The sequence below is a fragment of the Conger conger genome, chromosome 16, assembly GCF_963514075.1.
Source record: "Conger conger chromosome 16, fConCon1.1, whole genome shotgun sequence".
In the NCBI taxonomy this organism is placed as follows: domain Eukaryota; kingdom Metazoa; phylum Chordata; class Actinopteri; order Anguilliformes; family Congridae; genus Conger; species Conger conger.
In genome coordinates, this window is record NC_083775.1 from 23,354,126 (window position 1) to 23,381,200 (window position 27,075).

General features: G+C 42.1%; 1 protein-coding gene across 1 annotated transcript in view; it reads left to right on the forward strand.

The window, feature by feature from the left end:
• Positions 1–19,836: 19,836 nt before the first annotated feature.
• The window catches only part of nubp1 (nucleotide binding protein 1 (MinD homolog, E. coli)), a 29,428-nt gene continuing 22,189 nt past the window's right edge, over positions 19,837–27,075 (forward strand). Inside the window, exons 1-3 of the mRNA XM_061224940.1 lie at positions 19,837–19,991; positions 20,484–20,588; positions 21,188–21,321. Of these exons, the coding sequence (XP_061080924.1) occupies positions 19,961–19,991; positions 20,484–20,588; positions 21,188–21,321 (270 nt within the window). The 5' untranslated portion in view covers positions 19,837–19,960. The remainder of the gene's footprint in view (positions 19,992–20,483; positions 20,589–21,187; positions 21,322–27,075) is intronic.

The following is a 27,075-nucleotide window of genomic DNA, read 5'->3' on the forward strand; positions in this document are numbered from 1 at the left end:
TTTCATCATAAGGGACAATTTTTACTGCCAGTCAGACACCATCCCTGACAAGTGGATGCTTTTACAGTTTTAATGGAATCCAACATATGGCGCTCTACGGTGGCATAGTGCGGTAGGAATAACCTCGATGGACGTAGGACTATGTGCAATTAGTGTGTGGTGGTTGAAAAATATCTATCATTGTGTTCAAACAATCTTGTGACATCCGTCATTGTGTTCAAGCAAAGCCAAAGTTCAAACCTTTTGGGTTATCGCCATGGATCTTAACACTGGGCGAAGTAATTTAATCATTTTAATTTGCCTGGGTGAAGTCCATTCTGTTCAATACTGAATATTCAGCCAGTAGTGCTGATTTATTGTCTGCACATATAATGATCAAATTGATTCCAACATTTCTTGTTGCACTATGACTCTCTAAGAGTCTTATTGAGCCCTTTCTGTATTAACTGCCACTCTGATAAACCTATTTTACTCAAAACCTAATTCAATTAATGATTTTAAATACTTTATAACCATTTAAATGCCGTACGACTTTTTGGAGATTAATGGATATTTGAATATAAACATCAACATATAAAGGCTTTCTTTTATAATCATTCAAAAATAATGAGCGTTTGAGTTTCATCAAGTTTAAAAAAAAAGAAAAAATAATTTATTTATATAAAAAGGCTTTAAGGGGAAGAGAAGTCATCATTTCTTTGTCATGCTCCAGACAACCTTAGCACAGGTTCAATGCAGAGGACAGTTATCGGTAAACCAAAGGTTAAGTTAAACTAGTTCCTCAAAATTCACCTAGCTCTTCCTCATTGGCCAGCTCCCATTCTCCCTCCTTGCCTCGTCTTCTTCAGGGCGAGCTCATGTCTTTAAATACTCCTTCAAAAATGTCACCAAGCTGGTGCTCTTCCACTGCCACCTCCAGAGTGTTCCTGCTGGGGCTTTTCTTACCCAATTACCGATTTAAGAGTTTCATTATTTTTTTTTTGAGATGGTTTGGCTGTTTAACACATCTCTTTGCACATAAACATCACAGCGCATGTGATGGATGTGATGCAGCAACACACAGGCATTCCCTCCCATCCAAAAGATTTTTGTGTTAAAACATTGTTACAAGACCATTGTAAATCCTTTCCTATCATTGAAAAAGACTCACCCTCTGAGTTGTGTTTAGAGTCCTTAAATTCGGGTTTCAAAATATGCGGTTGACGGGCCAGTACCAGAACATTGTGTAGCTGTACAATAATTCAAGCTCATTGGTTGAAAATTGGTTCTAATTGCCACAGCCAATGGTGTCTCAACGTCAGCATGTTCAGAGAGAAGGGGTGGGATAAACAGTGTTGTGGTTTGAGCGTGTTTGTTGGTGCAATTCCTCTCTTGGCCGTTAGAAGAACAAAATTTCCTATTGTACCTTTAAGGTTTAGTTGAGTCTAAAATGACCCAAGTCACTACGCCCACAGACTCATTAGATTCAGTAGGCAGCATTTGTGCTGGCCTCTCTGCTTCTTAAGTATGGGAGGTTCCTGTTGGCAATGGGAGTTTTGGTGCTGTGTTTCAGTACCCAATCCCCATTGCCACACCATTGTCCTTGGTCATGGCCCTTAACGAACCGTCAAAGCATTAAACTGGAATGTTGTGGGTTCAATGGTAGGGAGACATAGCGTTCAATGTTTAGAATGTGGTATACCTTTAAAAGCAGGGGGCTGGCAATACCTAGTCTTAAAAAGCCAAAAAAAAACTTTCATAGGAGCTCTCCGATGGTTGCTTTTCTGAAGCTTTCCGTGCGGTTTTTAAGATGTCCTCTGGGTTTTTGGAGAGTCACGTGACGCAGGCTTTGTGATTGCGGTGCCCCTGAGTGTAAGCAGAGACTGTGAGAGTAAAGTGGAGTGGTGTTGAACTGTAGAGACCGGGCCGTACCCCTCCCCCTCTCTGTTTCCTGTTGGCTGACTGCAGCTCTCTGTGCCGCTCTGTACAGAGGGGTCTGCGAGGAGAAGCCCTGGCCCACAGTAAAAATAAAATGACCTGTTGAACAGGTTAAAAAAGAAGCAGTGCTGTTGTTCCCTTCTTCTCCTGCCCCTCCCTTGCTTGCCCCTGCTCTCTGATTTTTGCTCAGCAAAGAGCCTGATGTTCAGCTAATGTCTTTGCCCTGCTATTTGCATTGGGATTTTCATACATTTTCCTAATCCTGCTGGCCTTTGGATTGTCTCCTTAGACAAAAGGTCAAAATCGCTGTCTGCCAGTGCGTGGAGCTCTCTCTCTCTCTCTCTTGTTCACTCCTCATTCACTCACCCACTTTCTCTCTCTCTTTTTTTACCCACACTTATTTTCAGCAACAGTGCAGCCCGTAAGTATTTGGACAGTGGTGCAATTCATTTTCTTTTGGCTCTGTGCTTCTTTGAAATGAAATGTAACTATGAAAATGAGGTTAAAGTGCAAATTGTCACCTTATATTTCAGGGGATATGCATCTAAACTCAGTGAGCACTTTATTAGGTATTTGTTAGCCTCATTTCTTAGACTTATTAAGTCTTCCGCTGCTGTAGCCTGTCCACATAGAGTTTTGACATGTTGTGTGTTCAGAGATGCTCTCCTGCATACCACTGTTGTAAAGTGTGGCTATTCCGTTACTGTCACCTTCCTGTCATCTTTGGGCAGCCTGGCCCTTCTCCTCTGACCTCTCCCATTTACAACACATTTATGCCCACAGAACTGCTGCTCACTGGACATTTTTTGTTCTTCGCACCATTCTCTGCAAACTCTAGAGACTGTTTTGTGTGAAAATCCCAGGAGATCAGCAATTCTGAGACACTCAGACCACCCTGTCTGGCACCAACAATCAGCACAACAACCCGCTCCTTCAGGAAAAGGCAGGTTATGCTTTGACTGAACCAAGTCCCAAATTCTACTGACTAGACAGTGCTGTTAATCTATTCCACACCAACTACACCAGACTGCCAGAGTGCAAAAAGCCTCTGGCAAGCAGGCAGAGACATAGGCCAAATAACGGGCCTCCAAAATGAGCCAGGCGTAGATGTGTGGATTAGAGCCAGGCACAAATTAGTGACTACTCTCAGTAGAAGACTTCACAAACAGATCTACAGAGGCAATTTCGCAACCACAACATAACACGTTACCCATCAACAAGATGCAGACCATTCTTTCGCTGCATAAAAATGATGACAAGGTTACTGTTTGATAAGTTGTACCAAAAGGAGCCCGCAGAGTTCTGGATGGTGGATTGGATGGTGCTTCATCCCACAGCAAGCCAATGCTGCCAATCATTACTCTCTTTCTTCCCAATAATGTTCCAAACAGTTTTTTTGGGGGGTAAGTTTATGGTTTAGTCTATGTAGTTTTTTGTCTTTCCTTGACTTTCATTGTCACAACTCTGATCCTCATGTTGACGAATGACAATAACAGATTCCAAAGGCAATCAAAAGCCTTGAATCAAAACTAGACGCAGAAAGCTTTCTTATACCTGCCCAAAGGAAGCTATTGAATACACCTGACTAATCAGAAATAGCTGAGTGCTTCAGTCATGGTCACATTTTCTGCACAAGAGAAATGTACTCATGGAGGTTCTTTCATTTAATTGAATGATTTTCATGATCATTTTCAGAATTAAATTGAGTTCATTTTGCCTTAATTATCAATTATTATGGGAGTGGAGACATGAATAAAGTATTTGCCAAAACAAATTTTCTGGGTTATCGCCATTTACAAAACAAGGCATAAAGACGTATCTAAAATATGTAGCTTTTTCATACTGTTGGTTGTTAAGACTTGTGCAAAAGTGCAACACACAATGCTTTTATACTATATTTGTGAATTTTGGAATCTATTTTTCTTTCAATCTCCCAAAAGGCTGAGGTTATGTTCATAGTCCAGGTGCAGGTGAATGGAGGGGTGTGTTGTCAGAGCCATCATGTCCAGGGAGGGGGGTAGTAATGGATTTGGGTGGTACCTGTGTAAACTGGACTCTCCCTCTAATCCAATAAGGAAATCTCAGCTGACTCAGCCAACTCCAGAAACTGATTAAATATGTACAATCTGTTACCGGGCTGGGGTTGTGCTTTGCATGCTGGATGAAGGATGGTTTGAAACATTACATTGTGCCATAGTTATTACATACACTAGGACAGAAAGCATGCAGTCTAAAAATAAAATGGTCTTTTATTAACAAGCACAAGGCTTCATCACACAGAGGGTCGGGGCTTAAAAAGTCATTAAATAAGTAGGAAGCAATGACAGAAATACTCTGTGTTCCTGAATCTTCCTGGTGAATGATGGGATGATTTCAAGCTGAATTGATTCATATTGCAATTTCGTGTCTGGGAATATATAGCCTTTACCTGAGGGCTTTATGATATGAATGATAAGGTATTTCTGGTAATCTATTACCTGGGCATATCTTGGGCATTAGTGTATGTCACATATATCATGGCTGTTTCAATTATTTTGTTTAGATTGGGGAAAAACAGGTTCACAATTTTCTTTTTATCTAACCTCCTTGCTTCAGCAAATCAGTCCTTTAAGATTGACTTGGAATTTTGCATGGACCTCTCTTTGCTGGATTTTCAGTTTGTTCATTTAGTCTCTCCCTCTACATATTTCAGTAGCAATAATGACAGTAAATCTGTGGTCTGGGTGTGTGTGTGAGTGTGGAATGTGTTTGTACAGCTGGCCGATTCAGCGAGGTGATCTGAAGCACCAGGGCGCAGTGGCTATGACCCACCAGGGAGAGACCAACGACCCCTCAGCCCCCAACCGTCACGCCCCCCCGTCTCGAGCCAGTGAGGGACCCCTCCGCGCCCCTGCTGTCTGCGAGCGGTCTGTGCGAGCGCTTATATCATCCTTCACCTCTTCAGGAGTCCCCACAAATCACGCACCCTGCCGGGGGACCCCCTTCCTCACAAATCCTCTCTTAGACTCGTACAGAATTTAATCTGTAATGGCTTCCTCGAGTGTTTTTGGCCAATATCTGGTCCACGTGTTGAAAAATACCAATAACAAAGGTAATCAAAAGCCTAGAATCGAGACTAGATACTAAATGCACCTGTCTAATCAGAAAAGGCTGAGAAGCCAACTGTCTAATTGCTTTTGGTCCCCTAAAATGGGGGGACTATGTTTAAAATAGATGTGACTCCAACACAGATCACCCAGTATGGATGTAAATATCCTCAAATCCAAGGTGACGGTCTGTTCTTTATCCTCATATTCGTTGTTTCATTTCAAATCCAATGTGCTTGAGTCCAGAGCCAAAAGAACAGAAATTGTACCACTGTCCAAATACTTACAGACTGGACTGTACATGGTGACATTTCACATTTATTCAGAGGTGGAAAATCCAGGTTCAGAAGGTAAAAGTCCCCCCCATTTTTTAGTGCCAATTACTTGGATTTGCCAATTAGCACAATTCTTCAGCCAGAAAGTAGAAAAATGTAGTGAAATCAGCTTGCTGAGTTCATGGGCGGAAGAAACGCATGGCAGGACTTCTGACTTCTGGACATATCACCTCTCCATTTATTAAAATGTTATTAAAATAACTTACTGAAAATGATTCTTCTTCATAAAGCCTGTATAGTCTAGCTTAATTCTTTATCAGCGCTTTAAAAATTCATAAGCACTTGTCATAAGGTGCAGTATATTGGCATATTTTACCACTGCATATCAACTCAGAATGTTGTGTGTAATCTGCACATTGATTGCAGTTTGATGGTCTAATAATGCGCAAATTTGTACTATAAATCAAAATTGGATGTTAACAGTGAAGTGGGTATGGATTTAAACTGGCAGCAGTGAGTGGGCTGTGCATTACCTCATCAGAGGAGAATGTGGATCTAGTCCCTGGAGCATAGTCCAGTATTTGGGAGTCACACTTTTACAAATATATTTGGTTATGGAGGCTAGGCTCTGTTTATGTAGTGCTTATGTGTAGTTGTTTTGCAGATTGTTTAGAAGTTACTCGATGCCCAATAGAAACCACCTTGCAGGGAAAATACAGGTAAATGAAATACTAAATGGCTCTGAGTGAGACTGTTGACCCAACAGCAGTGACGCACGGTTATTTCTGTGTAAACATGGCCTTTGTGTAAACACATGTTCATCCTCTTCTCCAAATAAAAGGCAACTACACTGGCAAGACCACTACCACTTACAGTTCAAAAATGCTCTAAAATATTCACATTCAGCCTTCTCCTGTGTGTACATAGTAACAGGGAACGTAATCATTTTTGGTACTAGCCAACTGGGCTAGTGCACTAAAGGTTTACTAGCCCAGTTACATTTTCACTAGTCCAAAATACACAATTTAATTCTCAAGCATAAAGACATCCAATTCATATAATTATAAATTACCACGTGAATGTCACAAAATAGTTATTTTTTAGTATATCATTTATTTTCAAAAGCAAAATAAAGAAAGAGAAATAATGTTTTCATTCATGTGATGTAGGCTACAGGTGCTGACCCCACTCAGGTACTCACCAACCCACCCCCATTTCCTCATCCATCTGACCCATCTCATTGTTTTGCACACCACATAGTAAGCCAGTACATGCATAACCTGTTTCCTAATTTCCCTAGCAGTCATCCCGCTATCTACAAACATCATCACTCTTGTTTCCTCATACGTTTTTTATGAAGGGTCCTTTGTTGTTGGACTCTTTGGCGGTGGTGGAATATTAGGGGAAAACAATGCATTTAGTAATAAATGGCATGAGATATGTGAGTCTTGCTTGTCAAAACATCCACGCTACGCAAACGGTGTTGAATGCTGATTGCAAAATGATTGGCTGACTGGGAAGCCCCAGGCTAAATCGGGCCTGGTAGACACCATAGACCAGCAATCATCAAATCTGGTCCTCAAATCCAAATCTGGCCCTGGTTTTCTTTTCTCCAAAGTAATTTGAACAATTAGTACTACTGATTGGCCAGGCTGTCAGGCTCACACCTGACTGCCAGGTAAAGGGGAGGGCATAATTGGGCCTTGAGGACTGTGATTTGACAGTAGATCATGACACTGACATTTTAGGTGACAGCACAGGCACACTTCAACATATGGAAACATGAAAGATTAATACAGAATTTAATAATTTACGGTTTTTAGTCTGTAACGCACTTTGTTATTTCCACTTGTCTAACGGGCTAGAGCTCTTATTGTGTTGCTTACCTTTCATCTAAACCATTCCCCTCCAGCCCTGCTTAGTAAGACAACAAACCACACCCCAGGAAGTAAATCATCCCCATGGTCTTCCATTCTGATCTGCAGACTAGTGAGTGCTGCTTTTTGGTAAGTCTCAGCACTAAAATATACAATTTAAGAGTCCACGAACAGGCACCTTGTTTCCAAATTCTGTCTTGGCCGCCAGTTGAAAGAAAACCACAAAGACCTGCAGACTAAATTACATGCAGATTTGTGGTGATGAAAACAACCAATATAGGTGAAATCCACCCAAAGTAAGGTGCAAATAAAATAATCTAATTTTTTCCAGCAAACATCTTTAAATAATCTCCACATATAAAGCCTTCAAGCCAAACTGTATCAGAGTATGCATGAAAGGAACTGTAGGAACCCCCCAAATACACAAAAAAGCGGAAGTATCCGAGAGGTGAAGGAAACGTGTGTAGTCTTACCAGGTGCTACTGGAACAGGGTTAATTAGATGTTTTCTCGTTTGTCTGACTCCATAAGATAAGTTCAACTGCTCCTCTGTTCTAACAGTTCAACAAAACTAACTGCAAATGTCCGGTAATCGTGTGGCTCTATATCATTGCTATCTGTGTTGACGCGAACATACCTGTGGCCTTTAATTCATGATACACTTATGTATCTTGTGACGGCACTAGTGTATAGGCGAGTGATTACAGGGTGCAGGTATCCTATATTGTCTATGTCTGTTAGGACTCTAAACTGCTAAGTGTGCAGTGGTGCATTCCGCGTTTCCCTCTGTATACCCAGGGTTTACAGGAAAAACAACAAATAATCAAATAAAGAGTCACAAGATGGTAATAACAACAATGATCCAACCTGTTGTTTTCTCCTGCTTCAAAGATTGTACAAATGACAAAAGACTTTGCGTGGGCTCAGGTATGTATGAAAATATGGCAACAACGTTGATGACGTTTTCTCATACATAAAGTAACAGCTGACATGTGCTCCTTCCAGGAATTTAGGACTTCATATTTTCAATCATCATTTTACTTTTCTGTACTATATATAGTACAGCACTAATTTAGTAGTTTTGTTTCTTTTGTTCCATGTACTCATGTATTGCAGAACTCTAAACTGATAAAGTAAATTGCCCACAATGGCAGGCTAGAGCTGTTTAATTCTAAACCTCCCTCATCATGTGGAAAACACAAACACTACTGCCCAAAATCAGTCCATTGTCAATACAGCTCTTACTCTGCCCTTTTTTTAGTCATGCAGGAAACACATACACAAATGCACATGCATGTACACACACATACAAAAACATTCTCACACACATACACATGCATGCACACACACACGCTCACACACACATGCACATGCATGCACGCACACAAACACAAACATTCTCACACACACATGCACATGCATGCACACACATTCACAAACACTCTCACACACACATGCACATGTGTACACACATGCATGCACATACACAAACACTCTCACACACACATGCACATGTGTACACACACATGCATGCACATACACAAACACTCTCACACACACATGCACATGTGTACACACACATGCATGCACATACACAAACACTCGGACATGCACATGTGCGCAGAAACAGATGCACAAACACTCTTACACACACATGCACACACACAAACACATACACAAACACTCTTACACACACATGCACACACACAAACACATACACAAACACTCTTACACACACATGCACGCACACAAGCACATACACAAACACTTTTACAGACACATGCACGCATACAAACACATACAAAAACACTTTTACACACACATGCACACACACACATGCACATTCATGCACAAACATACGCAAACGCTCTTACACACACATGCGCATACAAACACATACACAAACACTTACACACATGCACACACACAAACACATACACATATATACTCACACACTTAAACACATGTGCACACGCGGCTTCACGTCTGAGTAGGTGAAGAGAACAGCAGTGAGGACGGTGGGAATGTGGGAATTCTCCATTTTAAACCGTGGCCGGCGGGGAGTCCGGGGGGGGTCAGGGAAGGGGCCGACAGCTGGGAATCTGACAGCACACGTGCACAGTGAAGGCAGGATCCTTTCCCAAGGCCTTTGTGGTGAGAATGTTGGTCATGTGTGGAATCCTCAACAATAGCACACGCTCCGAGACCCCCCCAGCCCCCACCTCCTGTGTTTTTCTGCCGCGTCTGCCCCGGGGATAGGCTCTGCGGGAATAAAATTGCACAGCTTGCAAATTGAAAAGATGCTGCTTTTGATAGGATTCATATCCCTACCTCCCTGTGAACCTTAATTGTTGTCTCTGTGACTTGTGTATCAGTATTTTAGTTGGCTAGGTAAGCAGTGTTTGGATAGTTAACTTTGGTGACTTTTGCTCTGTTTGTTTGTTTGTTCAAAAAAAAGTAAAAAAAAAAAAGTAAAAAAAAAAAAAAAAAAAAAAAAAAAAAAAAAATGGCCCTTGTCCTTATCTTTGTTGTACAGGTAGCAGTTGAAATTGTACTTACCTCTAGGGTCTTTCAGCGAACTTATCCCTGGTTATGGGTATGCACTTTGTTGTACGTCGCTCTGGATAAGAGCGTCTGCCAAATGCCAATAATGTAAAAAAAAAAAAATATGACGTGTTTTTTTTTCTTTTTTCATCAGTCCTTTGTTAAGCTTTGGCCAGCGTTGTTTGCCTTTTTTTAACGACAGTATTTTTAACGTCTGTCACCCGATATGTGGAGGGAGGATGCCTTTGTTCTTGACAGTCTAGTTTCAGCATAGACTTTTTGTCTGCTAGGTCACCTGTTGTTTTTTTAACGCCGGGAACGGTGTGTTTTAGCTGTAAAGCTTTTCTTAAGTATGGTGGTCATTCCTGGTCTGTGCACAGTCCTGGGGGTGTCTACAGTTGCCTGACAACTGAGCAGTGATTGACAGCTGGAATAACAGGTCACTGAATGTCCCATATTTTCAGTGTCGGGCAAAAATCATCTGCAAAAACAGAATTCTCAGAAATGGAAAAAATAATTTCTTCCGTATTCCAAAACAACAGTGTGGTTTAGTCACAAGGGACTTTGAACCGGTTTCATTAGTTGTTGAGTTATGAGACATTTACAGTTCATAGAGCTGCATGCGGATATTTATGCAATATGTGCTGTAGAAAACCAAGGGCATGCAGGGTTTTCACATGATTCCAATGATATGCACATTTATGCACCCGCTGGGGCCTGACATTATATTAAAATACTCTGAGATGGTTTTAGAAGTATTCGACTGAGAAGCTGTTCTGTTCACTATTCCCAGTAGGCAGCAGGTAAACTTCCAGTAGAGGTGATAGTTTTCATTGTCAGAATATCCAGTCAGAAACTGACAAATGCATGGTTTTGCATTTGGCTTTGTGAACTTTGCTGGATTTTCACTTGCATAGTTTAAAACAAAATCCAAACAATACATGAAACAACAATGAGTCGAGCAAAAGAGCCTATGACAACATCGGCCTTGTGTTGGATATTTTCAGAGAGACATTGTTGGTCTTCTTGAACTTTCTGCTCCTCTCCCTGCTGAGACACTAGCCTGCTATATGCCCTGCATTACCTTTGCCGTCTGTTCTCACTCGTGCCTGAAAGATGAGCTGTGCCCTGATTTACATTTTATCGTTATTGAAAATCCTGTCAGTTGGCCGACCATCAGCTCTGACTCAGAGACTTCCTCACCATGATGGTTGTTCGCACTCTGGGTGGGGTCATTAAGATTATCATAACTGTTTACTTAACGTTACATAATGTAGAGGCTAACAGCCCATCAACGCTCGCCTTTCTGACCACTAAAGTGTTGCTAATGCTTAGTTTGACCTAAAACCTAGATAGTATCTAGTATCGTATCAAGCTTGGTCTTGATAACCCCCAGCTTTTCTGCTTCTATGTCCTGGTGAGCTCTTCCACACAGTGACCATTCTCTGTGTGAAAAATACTTCCTAATGTCTGTATGGAATTTATCCTTTGTTGATTTCTATGTATGTTCCCCTGTTCTGATAACTGAACTCAACCTGAAAAATCTATAGGAATCAGACAGTGCATGGGGATGGGGAACATGTTTACTATTTGCTTGTAACAGACATCTTCAGCTCTGACTTTTGAAAAATGTAAATAGGAATTACACATAAACTGCCTGGTACCATTTGTTTTCCATTAAACTCATTCTATATTGTAAGAGTATCTTCACTCCCCATGAAAAGAAAACTGCTGTTCTACATGGAACTTCATTCATTTAAGCTTCATGTGGAAGCTTAAATGAAAGTCATCTTTATTTAATTTTTTTCAATAATTTACCTATATTTTTGTTGGAATCTGCTTGTGCCCTCTCATTCTTCATGGACATAAATTAAGGGAGTATAGATTTTTCAGGGGGAAAACAAATCGATAAATATTGTGTTTAAACATTTCCACAAGAACTCAGCATGACATTATTATTTATTTAATAACATTGTTTTCTGTCTCTGTTTTCTGTGAGTCCCAGAAAAACAAATGAAGCTGTGTAAAGCTGTCTTGAGACCCTGGAGAACTGCAGGTGTAGAAGAAGCCCTGCAGAGCTAATCAGGTAGCACATTCATACTGAATCTTCATGAGGTGCTAAAATGCCTTCGTGAAATGCTTTACTGCTTGTCTAGACTTCAGGTTGTCCAATCTCATCCAAAAAGGTCTGATGTGGGTACAGGCACTACGATACCAGATTAAAGAAATTAACTAATCGTGCTCTTCAGTCAAGTAGAATCAAGTGTTTTAATGTAGGACTGAAACAAAAAGCTGCACCCTCATTGGCCCATTTCTCATAGGATTGGACACCCCTGCTCGAGGCCAATTCCCTGGAGGGAGTGGATGATTTTGGGTCATAGTATTGCAGAGAAGGTTTGATATTTCCAATTAAGAAAAATACTTCAAAGTAATTGACTTCAAAGAGAGGCTAAGGCCCTCTGACAATACCTCCCTGACCTGCTACAGCAATCCCCTCACGGTATCCTTCACAATGAAATAATCTCCATCTCTCCCACTGTGTCCCACACAATGGTATATTCCCCATCTCTCTGACTGTATATCTCACAATTGAATAGTCCCAATCTCTCTCACTGTATCCCTTGCAATGGTATATTCCCAATCTCTCACTGTATACCTCAGAATGGAATATTCTTCATAACTCTCATTGTACATATCACAATGGATTCCTCTTATTTTACAAGTAGGGGAGGAACAGGCTGTCTGGAACTGCAAAAAATATAGCCATATGACTGTCACAATTGTTCTGTTCTTTCTCTCTCAGAAAGGCTCTCTTTATTGAACAGAAAGGCCAAAGCCAAAATGCCACTAGTCTTTGTTTTTATTGCGACTGCTCTGTTTCACGCAGTCTTGTGATGGTGCTTTATTCAATTAGTATACATTCCATCACACAGAAATGATATATTAAGTTAGTTCTGCTGAAACGATAATGAAGCTGGTTGGGTTACAATGCTGATGCCCCCTCCGCAAAGTATGCCCACAAGCCCCAAGTGGCGGTGGTGGGGAGGGGGGCAATAGAGGGTGGGATCAGGTTGGCCACAGTCAGGGTGCGGAGTCATGGAGTCACGGACCTGTGATGTAATCTCCTCGGACAACAGGCCCGATGTGCAGCAAATCTTAATGACAGTAAATCACAGCGATGGTGTCAGCAGGCACCTTGGTCCATGTGATTCTCCACAGTGGAGGAACAATTTTCTTTGCTTCATCATGTTACTCATGTCCCCTTACGTGCCCTTAGTTTCAGCAGGCTGAGGGGTGCTTGGGTGTAAGTGTGTCTCTATCCAGTGTCTATATGCACTAAAGTGTGCCATTGATGACAAACAGTTTTTTGTGCTTTTTTCACCAGCTGCGCCGCATTCGTTCTCTTCCTGAGTCTGCAGTTGTGGCAAAGCAGAAAAAGAGAAAGAGAAAAAGAACGGTACCTGACTCAAGCCGTCCCTCTGGGATACAAACCAATAACCACAAGGGCTGGTTTCATTTGCTTTCTCTGTGGCCCTAAGCTGTGCACTGCACATGTTGTTCTGTGTCCGGTGGGAGAGGACCAAGGGTTATGCAAACGAGCGCCATCTTGCCAGGACAGCCGGTAAGGGTCTGAGCCTTATTATTTCTCTGGTGTGGTCCAGCCTCATGTGCAAGTTCATCGCAGGGTCATAGCCCCCATTCTCAGCACTCAGGCTTTCACAGATGCAACGGATTACCCTTTCATATGCTAATTCACACTTGGCCGGGAGTTGAACTCACAACCTCCTGGGGCAGAAACCAGTCAGCGGCGGAGGGAATGTTGAAAGCAGACTGAGCAGTGTGGGCTGATTGGGAAATAAGCGTTTCATTGGACACACTGGTGTTTGAATCTGTATTTCATGTTGCTGGTGTTCACTATTGCCCTTGGTGAGCTGGCCTTTGTTGTTGCTCAGCACTCGATCAGTTAAAGCGGCTGATGACACAACTTGCCTCACCTCACCTGGTTTCTCAGCTCTGAATGGTGTTCTGAATTTATGGCGAAAACAAAGCTGGCAGTCCTGTGATTCTCCCAGAGCCTGTGCGAATGCCACTATTTGCTGCATCCAACAAAGTACTCTCCTCTGTTTTCCCCTCGTGTTGCACAATACACAACCCAATTTTCCCCTATAAAACTACTGATCCCAGTCTGAGTCTAGTCACGGTGACTGCAATTTTAAGCTGTATTACCAAGATTTCTCCAAGAGTTCCCAAGACTGTTATGACCTGTTGTGATAAAGTACTGTTTGCCAAAATTCTGATGACAGATTATCAAGGTTCAGCTTCCGCAAATACAATGTCACTGCTTTGATGTGTTACTACCAAGCAACCTTGTCGTGTAAAAGCAGTTTCACCCCAGGTAATAGTTGGACCTGTGCTATGGTTATTATCAGGTTTTTTCATTATAATGTTTAATAGAGACCTCACCTACTCAGTCTCAGTACAAGTATACATTTTACAGATGTTATTATCCAACTAATGTAAGTGCAAACATTTAGATTTAGGAGCAGAACTGATGCTATGCCATCAGGGTCCACCAACCCATAGCATGAGTCTATGCATCTTTCAAAAATAGAGTTTGATGCCATAGTATAGGGATCATCACATATGACCTTGAATCCAAATCTAGCCCTAGATTTATTTTCTCCCAGGTAATTAACTGAACAATTAGGCCCACTAATTGGCTAGTTGGTCTTCATACCTTCTCTCAGCTAGATACCTATAATGTAATGTAAACTCCAGATACCAGATACAAATCTCTATGTTTCTGTGGACGCCTTCTTGCTTTGGGGGCAAGGGGTCATGTTTTAGGTGCCTGGAGATTCTTCCGCTCCCATATTGGCCCTGCTGCATGAAGCAGGGTTACTGGTTTAGCTGGATAACTGCACAAAGTATAACCCAGAACCTTCCCAAATCTGGAACATGGGACTGAAGTAAAAAGAGCTGCCTGGGATAGTTATCCGGCTAACTCAGTCATGCAGATTCCCCCTGGTTTAGCTCAGTAATGCAGATTCCCCCTGGTTTAGCTCAGTAAGGCAGATTCCCCCTGGTTTAGCTCAGTAAGGCAGATTCCCCCTGGTTTAGCTCATCCCTTCCCTGCACCCTGACTGACTCAGCCCGTTTTCATGCCACAAAGATGGGGTAGATCTTTCAGGTAGATAGCGTGGCAGGACAGGCAGTTGTGGAGGGACGATTGAGTCCAGAACGTGCCTGACCGTTCTGCCCAAACCTCCCCCTCTCTGAGTTGCTTTGCCCTCATTTGTGCCCCGCCCAGTGAAAAACAAACGTGTTTTGTGTGTAAACCGTCTTACTGTGCAGTCCTGAGGGAGGCCTGTGGGAAACTCACGCTCTGAGAGCACTGATCTGATCTTAAAGAGCCGCAATCCAGCGCTAAACAAACACTCCCGCGCGCAGCTGGGTCAAAATGTGTTGTGTGTACATAGTTCTGAATGATTTATGTTTCATGAGTCATATTGTGCCAGATAAGGACTGAGTATCACTTATCGCCACGATTACGGTCTTTTTTGACGTTAGCTTGGAGGCTTACTATGGACAGTGGGGCAAGCTATAAGATGCATTGAGTGCAAGACGCTGAAAATTCTTGACAGATCAGGAAGAGTGTTTGACTCACCTTGCTGACAGGCTTGGTAATGCCCCTGTGACCTCCCCCCCTCTCTCTTTCACACATACACACACACACACACAAATATAAATACACATAAAAGGCCAGATACATAGAATGTACGCAAATACACACACATGTATACACGGAACCAACATTTACACATAATAAAATAAAAACCGATATAAATAAAAATAAACTGCATTGCTGTTCTGCATAATTATTAAATACTGTATACTTACAGTATTAGCTCTGACACACACATGGACACACACACAAATACAAACATAGTTCACACTTTATTAGGTAGACCTGTACACCATCTTGTTAATGCAAATATTTAATCAGCTTATCATGTGGCAGCAACAAAATGCATAAAAGCATCCAGACATGTTCATGAGGTTCAGCTGTTTTTCAGACTAAATGTCAGAACGGGGAAGAATGTAAGTGACTGACCGTGGAATGATTGTTGGTGCCAGACAGGATGGTTTGAGTATCTCAGAAACTGCTGATCTCCTGGGATTTTCACACATAACAGTCTCTAGAGTTTGCAGAGAATTATGCCAAAAACTAAAAACATCCAATGAGCAGCACTTCTCATTGTTAGTTGTTGTAGGCTAGAGCAGCAGAATAATAAGTCAAAAGAATAAGACTAATAAATACCTAATAAAGTGCTCAGGGGGTGTATATAGTACCGTTTGAAAGAAAAGTGATAAGGCCTTGTGTGTTTGCATTGAAAACAAATATTATTAGCATGTGACCATAAGGATCACATACCTGCTTCCTTGTTGGAAGTGAGACCAGATCACTCCATTTATATTTATTCTATTCTATTCAAAAAAATTCTATTCTATTCTCTCTCTCTCTCTCTCTCTCTCTCTCTCTCTCTCTCTCTCTCTCTCTCTCTCTCTCTCTCTCTCTCTCTCTCTCTCTCTCTCTCTCTCTCTCTCTCTCTCTCTCTCTCTCTCTCTCTCTCTCTCTCTCATACTCACTGCTGTTTGACTCTCACCTAGGGCTCCCCCTGCTGGATGAAAGCGGACACAGTCTAAGCACATTGCAGATCTACATTAGGGGACTGGCTGGGCGGAGGGTGTAGCGCTTTAGATATTCTGCATTTCTGAAGCCCGCTGAGGCTCATTGCACAAGATTTTTATGGCTGGCCAGTAACCATTTGTAATTCTGCACTGCACTGAACGGTTACTTAGCATAGTCTTTCATAATAGGTACAAGGATGGATAAACCTAATGAAATTAAAATAGGTTAAAATAGTGTTCAACATGAAGGTTCAAAATGCATGGGCTGGAGTGTGCTGGGTGTTTAAGCCTCAGAAATGGCAGAAAATGGTACCAGTCTTAGGCTCCAATACTCCACCTAGCAAGTAAACGTTAAGGTTGTTAAATTTTTGGTCTATTTTTACACTGTAACATATTTACCATGGTAAATAACATCTTTTAGTTTAATTGTTTGGCATGTGCAAATCTTTTGTGATGTGCAAAATGTGCAAAAACAAAACAAAAATGGATACTGATTTGGTGGCACAGCCCTATTAAAGTGGTGTCAAATAATCAGGGTGAAAAATATTCATTCGTTCTCTCTCTCTCTCCCTCTCTCTCTCTATCTCTCTCTCGCTGGCCTTTACACAGTGTGGCTGTAAGTTTGTACAGGTCAGGATAAACAAAGAACAGCTCATGTTACTTTCTCTCTCCAGGTGTAATGTCCTGGATGAAGAGCTACAATGCTCAGCGAGTCTTTCAGCGCAGAGCAACACCTGCTAAGAGTGGCAACATGCCCAAGTCCCTTAGGCAAACCTATTTACCCAACTCTCTGCAAGGAGAGCGAGCACAAAAATGAGAAGATTAACTGGGCCACTTGAATCACATACACAGGACCATGACAATACAGCTGTAACCTGAACTGTATGATTGGCCAGCAGTCAGCCAATCATCTTTCATGCTGTCTGGCATTTTGAAAAGAAACAGCTGGGATTGGAGGGAGGGTTTTTCAAACCGCATAACAACCCGCCTTCTACCACTGTGGAGTCTGCTGGGAAAGGCTAAAACAGGCCTCAAAGCTGTCTGCCTGGCAATGAGAAACACAGACCCAGCATTTATGCTTTAACCCTTTATGACGCCATGACTTTCAGACGACCAGAGTTTCCCCTTCCATGATAAGTCACTGGGTCTTTCTTTTGTCCTCAAAGATAAATCATAATAATAACAATAATAAATGGTAAATGGTTGGAATTTATATAGCGCCTTTATCCAAAGCGCTGTACAATTGATGCTTCTCATTCACCCATTCATACACACACTCACACACCGACGGCGATTGGCTGCCATGCAAGGCGCCGACCAGCTCGTCAGGAGCATTTGGGGGTTAGGTGTCTTGCTCAGGGACATTTCGACACATCCCGGGTGGGGGATCGAACCGGCAACCCTCCGACGGCCAGACGACTGCTCTTACTGCCTGAGTCATGTCGCCCCATATAATAATTTTATAATAATGTATTTAATAATTTAATTAAATTTAATAATAATAATAGAGGGATTAGGCTGGAGGACCTGCAAACTCAGGGTGGGGGATGGGGCAGAAACCACAGGAACGAAATTTGAGAAGAGAAAGATTATGCATTATATAATTATCGGATTAACTGTCACATATGTAGAGTGATATAGTAATAAACATTTTTTTGTCTATTTCTGTTTTAATTTGATCATGTTGAACAAGCTATCTCGGGCATGATATCTCATTTTTTACTTTTCTTTCAAGTGTTATTAATATTATGATCAATAAATCACACAAATTGAGACACCAAAAGACAATTGGCTCACAAAAACAGGAGTAATTATTTCGTTTTGCTTTAACTCTGGGTCAAAGCCTGTTTTGGGTGATAACATGACCACTGTTTTGCTAATACATCAGGAGCCACTAAAAATTTGGAAATTAATCCAAAAGAAGGTACTAATTTGAAGATACCAATATCACCGCAGGTCTGTACAGGCATCCTCTGTCCAATAAAACAGTTTCTCTTCCCATCGGTCCAACATGTGAAGATAGACATTAATAGCAATAAATTATAATTTAATAAAAGAATTTCACTTGCACCAATCATCCCATTTGTGTTTACTTATAAAGATCACATTGCTCCTTGTTTGAATGAGATGGGGCTATTTACTGGAAACAGAAGCACATTGTTTAAGTAGTGTCCCACATTTTGCATTGTATGCATTCTTCACAAGTTGTAGTGCCCCTGCCAGCTAAGTCTCTTGTGGTTTGAGTCTGAAAGCCACTATTTCCGTGTAACAGTCAGTGTATATAGCAGGATAGCTATTTGGGGCAGTTAGAACAGGCGGTTATTTATTACCTCAAATTCAATCAACTGGTAAAAAGACAAATGATGAAACTTACTCTGAACATTGGAGATTGAATATATGAACTGTACTGCTTTAAAAAACATGCAAATAATTATCTGATTTGAAAATGTTTGCTGAATAAATTAAATTACTGAATAAAGTAATGGTAAGTATACACCACCAGTAAACACTTTATTAGGTATTTATTAGATTTATTTTTTTGACTTACTTCTGCTGCTGTAGCCTATCCACTTAGAGGTTTGATGTGCTGTGTGTTCATACCCTGCTCTTCTGCATACCACTGTTGTAATGTGTGGTTATTTGTGTTACTGTCACCTTGAACAGTCTGGCCCTTCTCCTCTGACCTCTCACATTCACAACATCTTTTTGCCAACAGAACTGCTGCTCACTGGCCTTTTTTTTGTTTTTCGCACCATTCTCTGCAAAGGACTGTTGTGCGTGAAAATTCCAGGAGATGAGCAGTTTCTGAGATACTCAAACCACCCTGTCTGCCACCACCAATCATTCCACGGTCAAAGTCACTTCCAGTAGATCACATTTCTTCTCCATCCTGACATTTGGTCTCAAAAACAGCTGATCCTCTTGAACATGTCTGCATGCTTGTATGCATTTAATTGCTGCCACATGATTGGCTGAATGCATAGCTGGTGTACAGGTCTACCTAATAAAGTGCTCAGTGAGTTTGTATTTGAATGTGTTACATTTAGCAAGTAGAGCAGGGTGAAACATGCCTATTTTTAGTGATCTGAACAACTTTACCGACTTTACGGCCAACACCCATTATCATTTTATTATTTTTCGCATTTTCATAGTAATATTTCAAATCGTATATTTCCAATAAACAATACATATTAGTTTGACTAGCCATACGTTGATTGAACATGTAACATTTTATTGGTAATGCTCTTATAATGCCTTTATACGATTTTTACGATATGATTTGGCGATCGACGCTCTCTGGCATTACATTTGACGCAGGCCGGAACCTTTACATTCATAGCATCACAGACAGCACGGCAAGATAAACATTTCGTACAATGACATAAAACAGTTACGAAACCATCGCCCCCCGCTCTTTTCCTACCTCAAATAAGAAGTTCCTTTACGGACATAGAATAGTCATGTATTTAAGAAGTTCCGGTTTACATCCATGTTCAGTGTAGGAAAACATTTCTTTAAAGAAGTTCGTATCGTTTCATTAACTGCTTCTTTGGTTTTTGGTAAGAGACATGTCGGACGTACCGAGTAATGCTCCAGAACGTGAGTGAAGTTGTGATGGACGTATACATTTGCTGCAAAATATTATATTAAGCTGGCTGAATATTAAACGTCTTACAGGTGTACCGATGTGTTGTCACTATACGAAAGATTATATTGACGTATATTTCGAAATGTTAGATACAGTACACGTAATGGCTAGCTAACATTCGCTAGCGAGATAGCTAGCTAACTTACTGTTAGTAGTACTGGTTAATAAAGTTCTGATCTTATTTAACGTTAGCTACTTGGCTGTTTCTAAGATACATTCACTCTGCGTAGTGTCCACGTTAGTGATATTATTTAATACTGGTCAACTTTAGCTGACTTTAGTTAAACACTTAAGGTCATATAGGCTAACTGCTGTTACATTGCTGTTTAAATTGCTAATATGGTGTTAACTAACAAATTGTAACTCTTAGCTAGTAGTTATCTGCATGTGAATATCTAGCTTAAGCTAGCTACATAGTTGCAAATATATTTCGATTTTATTAGACTGCCCTGGGACCACCAGTGACAATGCTGGAAAGGCGTCAGCCTGTCAGGGTTGCCCAAACCAGAAAATATGCGCCTCTGGAGCTCCGAAGGCTCCTGATCCAGGTAACGTTATGTGTCATTTTTTGTTGAGCCATCTGTCAAATATCAAGTAGATATGGAAATACGCATCCTAAATAGAGGTTATTTTTCTGAGGAACCTATTTAGGTTATGGTCTTACTGTTTGTCATAGCCTGGATATGCGCACTTCTAAAAAAGCATTATGAAACCTCATAACTGGGCGCTTATGTATTCCACCTTCAGTTTGCACACGTTGTCTTTTTAGGTTATAGGTATATTAGGTTATATAGACATAACGCGTTTTAGTTTTTCAAAATCAAGAATAACACTTTTCTAAATGTGAAAATTTGTATCTTATAAAATACAATAAGTCTTCAATGCCGATACATTTCTAATACCTTCCACTTAATGTAGCATATTGTACGATTTCATATGACTCAAAGATTCTGTCTGGCTCTGATTAAGAAATGCTCCTAAAAATGTATAAACTTGTCTCAGAACTTCATGGATACAAATGTGAAATGTATGTAATTAATCCTTCAGACAATGTTTTTTGGCCAAAGGTCATGATGACAATCCAAAAAATGACCACACAGGGTTTTTTGGTGAAACTTTCTTTCTGTGTCCCCTCACACTGAAACAGCCATAGAGCAGATTAAGGAGAAGCTGGTTACTGTGAAACACAAGATTCTGGTTCTTTCCGGGAAAGGTGGAGTTGGGAAGAGCACGTTCAGTGCACAGCTAGGCCATGGCCTCGCCAGTGACCCCTCCAAAGAGGTATGATTACACACCTGTGAACATGCATTTCACATTCTTAGATACAGCAGTCCAAGTGTTAACACATTGTGCTATGGAATCTATTAGTACAATTGCTATTTTATTTGGCTCGGCAGCTAGTTAAATAATATAACTAAAAGGTAATTATTTATATTTTATCCCCTTGAATATTTTTTCAAAAGCCATACTAGGTGACTATAGTTTTTCCAATGGTAATATTTGTTTCATTGGTAATATTTCACTTTGCTTTGAGTTTGCTTTGAGTCGACCTGTTTGGTTAGTGGAGGCACCATTCTGGTAAGGAATGAAATGCATTCAAATCAAATGAAAAAAATAATATTGCCCATTACCCAAAAGATTTTTCACAATACACGACACAAATCCTGGGAAGGGACCAGATACAGTGATGATGCTAGAGCCGCGGGGCCTGTGTAGACTCTATGAGTGAATCGGCAGGAATTCAAACATGGTGGGTCACTGAATCCCATCACATGACACAGGGACATGTGGGGATTAGGGCTGTTTTATTGATATAATTTGGGAGGCATGCCTGCTCTATTAGTACCACAGCATGTTTGTTTAATGCTGGGTGATTCACTGGCTCCAGTTCCCTCTAATCTCTCAAACCGGTCTGCGCTCATGATCCGTGGGTTCAGTGATAAGAAGACGTTGCCACGGCAACACGTTTGAAACTGGAAAACTTAACGGACTCTTGTGCTTTCCTCTCAAGAGTTGCCCCTTGCAGTCTCTACATCTTGCAGTGCATACACTAACTTGCCCGTCCACCTTAGCCAAGGCCCTTTACTTTTTTACAGATCTGCTGAGAAACTGTATTGTGAGTAGCTCTGGATTGAAGCCTCACCTAAATGACTGTAATGTGAAGTAGTTGGTTAACATTACATGTCAAGTAAATTCGTACAAGTCACGTAGAGCCGGCATTTGTTTTATGTTGCCATTATGCTGATTGATTGATTGATTGGATTATGCTTGAATTGGATTAGCTCCAAGATGACAATTTAGCTAGCTGCTAGCCTAGATGGACTGACATCCATTCAGTTGGTGAGAGTGACGCTCCTGTCACCAAACAGAACTTCCTGGAGTTGGAAGGAATGCAGCATAGCGCTTTAGTTGTGTTGTTTCCCAGCAGTCTTTGCTGTATCAGAGCCCCGCTTTGGAACTGTACTCTCCTGCTCTCGGCATCCGGCTCGCCAGGGCAACCATGATGAGCCTGTCCTCAACTCTGAGTGCAGCAACCAGCGATAATCAGTTACTTTAATTCATTTCCCACCTCCCACCTCCCACCTCAGGTTTTGAATCTCGCCTTGTTTAGATTTTATATATATATATACTGTATATATATATTTTTAGTTCCTATTCCTGCTGATAGAGGTGGGCGGTGTGAGAACAGTGTTCTAGGGAAGCTAGAATGGTTTGACCCTCTACCTGTCAGATGCTTAAAAAAAATAATTCACAACCGTCTTCACGGTGAGTGACATCCAAGCAAGCTAATCCAAGGCCGAGCCTCTTCGGTGGAATGTTCTTTGCCTATCGCATAGCTTTGTGGGCTCAATGATCGGGTGTAATATAAGTGAAATGCATACCTTTGTATGAAGGATTATTTATTGTGGTCTATTGTATCACAGAGTCAGTTTCACTCCTGGGCTTTTAATTGTAAGCTTGCTTCCCATTCAGATCTTGAACCATGGTTCCCTTGATTGAGGTAATTGCCTCTGGGCAAAGAAATTTGGCTGTAAATTAATTCAGTAAAATGGAGCGTGAGACTTTCTGCTTTAAAAAGTAATAGCAATAATATATTCACGACACTAGCACAGCCATTCATCGAGGTGTATTCAGACGTTGGCATCGGTGTATTCAGCTGTGGGAGGCCATGTCCTGGTATTACATCATGTGCCATCCTTTTGGAAAAGCTTTTTTTCCAAGTTTCCTTTTTGATTCATTCAGTCCTTTGAATTCCTCAGTTCAAATAACGGACAGGGTGTCCTTGCCTCCTCCCCTGCTTTTTTTTTTTTTTCCCCCCCCCCCCCCACAGTTTTCTAATTTTTAAAAAGCAAAATTCCCATGATTCATTACACAGTGTCCTCTGTGACAGCCTGCTGCATTACTCCCGTGGGTCAAGGGTGAGGTGTCATGGTAGAGTCAAGCTTCGCTGGTGTGGCTCTTAACTGCACTGCTGTGTTTGCCAGCAAAGCTCCTGTTTTAACCCTTTTAGTCTTGCCTTTTCTTTTTTCTTTTCTTTTTTACTTTATAGGGGACTTCACCCCCCCCCCCCCCTCCTCTCCTGGGACCTGTGGTGCGATTATCCCTCCTCTTTCCCATAGTCTTAAATGTCTTTGTTGGGGTAGTGTTTCACGTAACAGAGGTCGGCTCTGTGCAAACATTGGCCTTAGGTCATGTCCCCAGCTGCTTGCTGCCATGTTGGTAGGGCATGGAGGGGGCGGCAGTATGTATTGGGGTCAGGTGGGGGCGAGGGGTTTGGCTACAGAACATGGCACTTTTTTTTAGGTCCTGCAGGCAAACGGGCAAACACCTGACTGATGTATCTTAGCAAGTTCGGGAGGAGTACTGAGCGAATCGTGCTCTCATTTCGTACATTCCTAAAAACCCCAATTGTTCCTTATAGGAAATATTATAGAAAAATATTTATTTAGTGATTTTTGTGGGCCGTTTATTTTTGTTTTTGCTAATGGCTTCAGAAATCATTGTGCTGGAAGTGGTTTCTTTACCGAGAAAACCAGAATGTAGCGTATGATGAACCGCCGTTAGACATTTCCACCTGCCAGCACGGTACTGCTATTAAACTCTCAACGGATACGTCTCATTCTGTCCTGCTTTTCATTTTCAGGGACAGGCTTCTTACCAGGTTGGGAGTCCTTTTTTTGTGTGCCCCATTTAATGAGTGTAAAATGGTGTCCCTCTAAAGCGGGAGTGCTCTATTATTTTTGGAGCAGAGCCTGGCGTGGCCGCAGGGGTCAAGCAGAAAATATTTTTTGTCCCCAGTTAATTGTGCTTTCTAACAGCAGCTGGACCCTCTGCGAGAGAGAGAGGGAGTGAGGGAGTGAGAGAGTGAGAGAGTGAGAGAGTGAGAGAGCGACAGAAAGAAGGAGCGTAATGATAAAGGCTGAAAGAGTGAGAGGCAAAGAGGGGAGAGATTTGGAAGAGAGGGGTTTGGTGGATTGGAAGAGAGGAAAGACGGGGTGAGAGAGAGCAAAAGGGTTTTCGCGCGGACTAACAAGCCCCAGAGAGAGATGTCAGACTTTCCGACAAATCTACTGCCGAAGTCAAGACAGATCAACGCTGGCTCCTCTCGCGCCGCGGGGAGAGGGTAACCCGGAACAAAGGGAACCGGGGTCTGTTTCTTCACCTCCCCGGGAGTTAAACTGCATCGATCTGATCCTGCACCGGGCCGACTCCCGAAGGAGCGGGGGGAGTTGGCGAACCGGTTTGGCACACGGAGAGGCCTGGCCCGAACGCTTCGCTAGCTAACAGACGTGCTAATCTCCTTCCCTTTGATCTAGGCTGGGGAACCGGCCCCATGCTGAGGACAATCTCCCTGAAAGCAGAACAGAGGGGCGGCCCTTTCTCTGTCGCCGCTGACGCTGCCGCCCGATCATACGCTCGTGTTTGTGGACACCTCGCCAAGCCTCTCAACACCAGTGGCATACACTGTACAGCACGACAGTAGCATATTACGGTTTGTTATTTAGCTGAGGCTTTTATCCGAAGCGAATTACAGGTAATTTTACTAAGCAGGGGCCAATTTCCCCTGGAGCAATTCAGGATTAATGTTATTGTGGCATCACTGGGGCTTGAACCACCGACCTTCTGGGTCCCAGTACCTTAGCCACTGGGCTACAGGTTGCCCCATATGCACCTATAAGTGATTTTACAGTACAAAGCATTGAATTAGCTATGGTCTTGTTTTCAGGAAGTCCAAATGGGACTTGTCCTGACCAGTAAGGAGTGTGGAAGTGCCACACCATTCTCTTGGGTGATTGTGGGCTATCCTAGGTTGTCACCCTGAGGATGGGTGGTGGACTGAACTTGGCCCGATTTTAGTTTTGAATCCGGCTTCGTGGCACGTTTTACATTCGGCACGGTTCCATTAAATTGGCCTTAGCTTATATAGCACGGGGAGTAATCTTGTCAAATATTACCCCTACATGAAGAGGCATCTGCTAAGCCAAGGCCGCACTAAAGCTAATCAGCATGATTAAAGCAGCATGCAGGTGAGAGTAACCGTATCGCTGGCATGAGCAAGGCGCAGGTCTGGGACTGGAGCATCAGCGGCTTTTGCACGAGGGAGGCCTGCCCCCCCCCCCCCCGGCTGTGGGGGGGCAACAGCTGAAATAACAAAGCTGTAAGAAAACAAATCTCTGCAAGCCCGGTCCCCGTCCCCCCCCCCCTTGTGGAGAGACGTTCAGCGCGTGTCTCCACGAAATGAGCAGGGCGTTTGGCGTTTAGCCGTTGTTATACGCCATCAAAAATTCGATGCGCACTTTCCAAAATATGATGCATTTATTTAGTCCCATTAGCTTCAATGTGAGCAAGCGGGATCAAACTGGCCATACACGACCGAGTGAGGTAGTTTTGCGTCACTGAAATTGGAAGCGATTGAGGGATTTCTCAAATATTCCTAAAAAAGTTCCGGAAAGACGTTCCCTCTGGATGACCGTTTGACCTAATTCAGCGTCGCACACGTTTATCCCCGGGATGCCGGGCCCGCATCCAGTTCTCTGAATTATATCTCCTGTGACGCACGTTTTCTCCTGTAATGTTTTGCAGAAGTGATTTTTGGAAATGAATTGAGTTGAGCAATCCTAGTGGAAATAGTTAGCACAGTGAAAAATCTGTTTCTGAAGGTCAGACCAAACCGCAGCCAGCATTTCATCATTGAAGTATATTGTCCAGACGTGTAGTTTTATTTTCCTCTGAAATTGCAAAATCGCAAGTTAGGGGCTCTCCAGTTGATCCAGAAGTTCTCTTTCCCTTTCCCCTTTTTTTCCCCCCAATTTTTGTTCTATTTTCATATTTCATTACGTGTCCCTGGTAGTAGTGGGGTGTGTTGGACAAAGGAGTCAGTGTTGCCCATTTTATAGTGGTGGGGCCACCATCCCCAGGGCTCTGGTTTCAGGGGACCTTGAGATGGAAAGTTTTGGGAACCCCTGCTGAAGAGGACCATTACTATTTGGTGTTGGGACCCCCTTCCCCCCACCCCCATGGAAACCAGATATACTGTATAATTGAATTAGTGGATCCAAGAGGGAGTTATGTTTTAATGGTCAAACCTAAAATTAGTTTAACTCGTAAAATGTGTGCTTCCCTGTGAGAGTTTTAGTCACAGATAGTGCCAAGTCATTCTGAATTGCTATTTTTTTTTTCTGGCTTGGTACTTTCCAGCATTCTGTGATACAATAGGAAAGGTCTATCTTCATTCTCCTTCTTGAAGGTTTGCCCTGCGCTCACAGAGCTATGGCACTCATGGCCTTCCTCGTGTTTAAAAACACAACTTCCATTTAAGCGGTGTTTCCAAACACAAAGGAATGAGAAAGATAATTCAGGGAGCCAGGAACTAAAAAAGCTAAAGCAAACTGTGTATTAATTTCAAAAGAAATTCAAGCACATCTCACTAAAAGTGTAAGCGTTAAACTTGAGCGTGCTCTCAGTAGAAGTGGCCAGAGGCCTGTCAGCTAGAGAGGAAAAATGGACCCCACAGACCTACTCTGTAAACCCCAA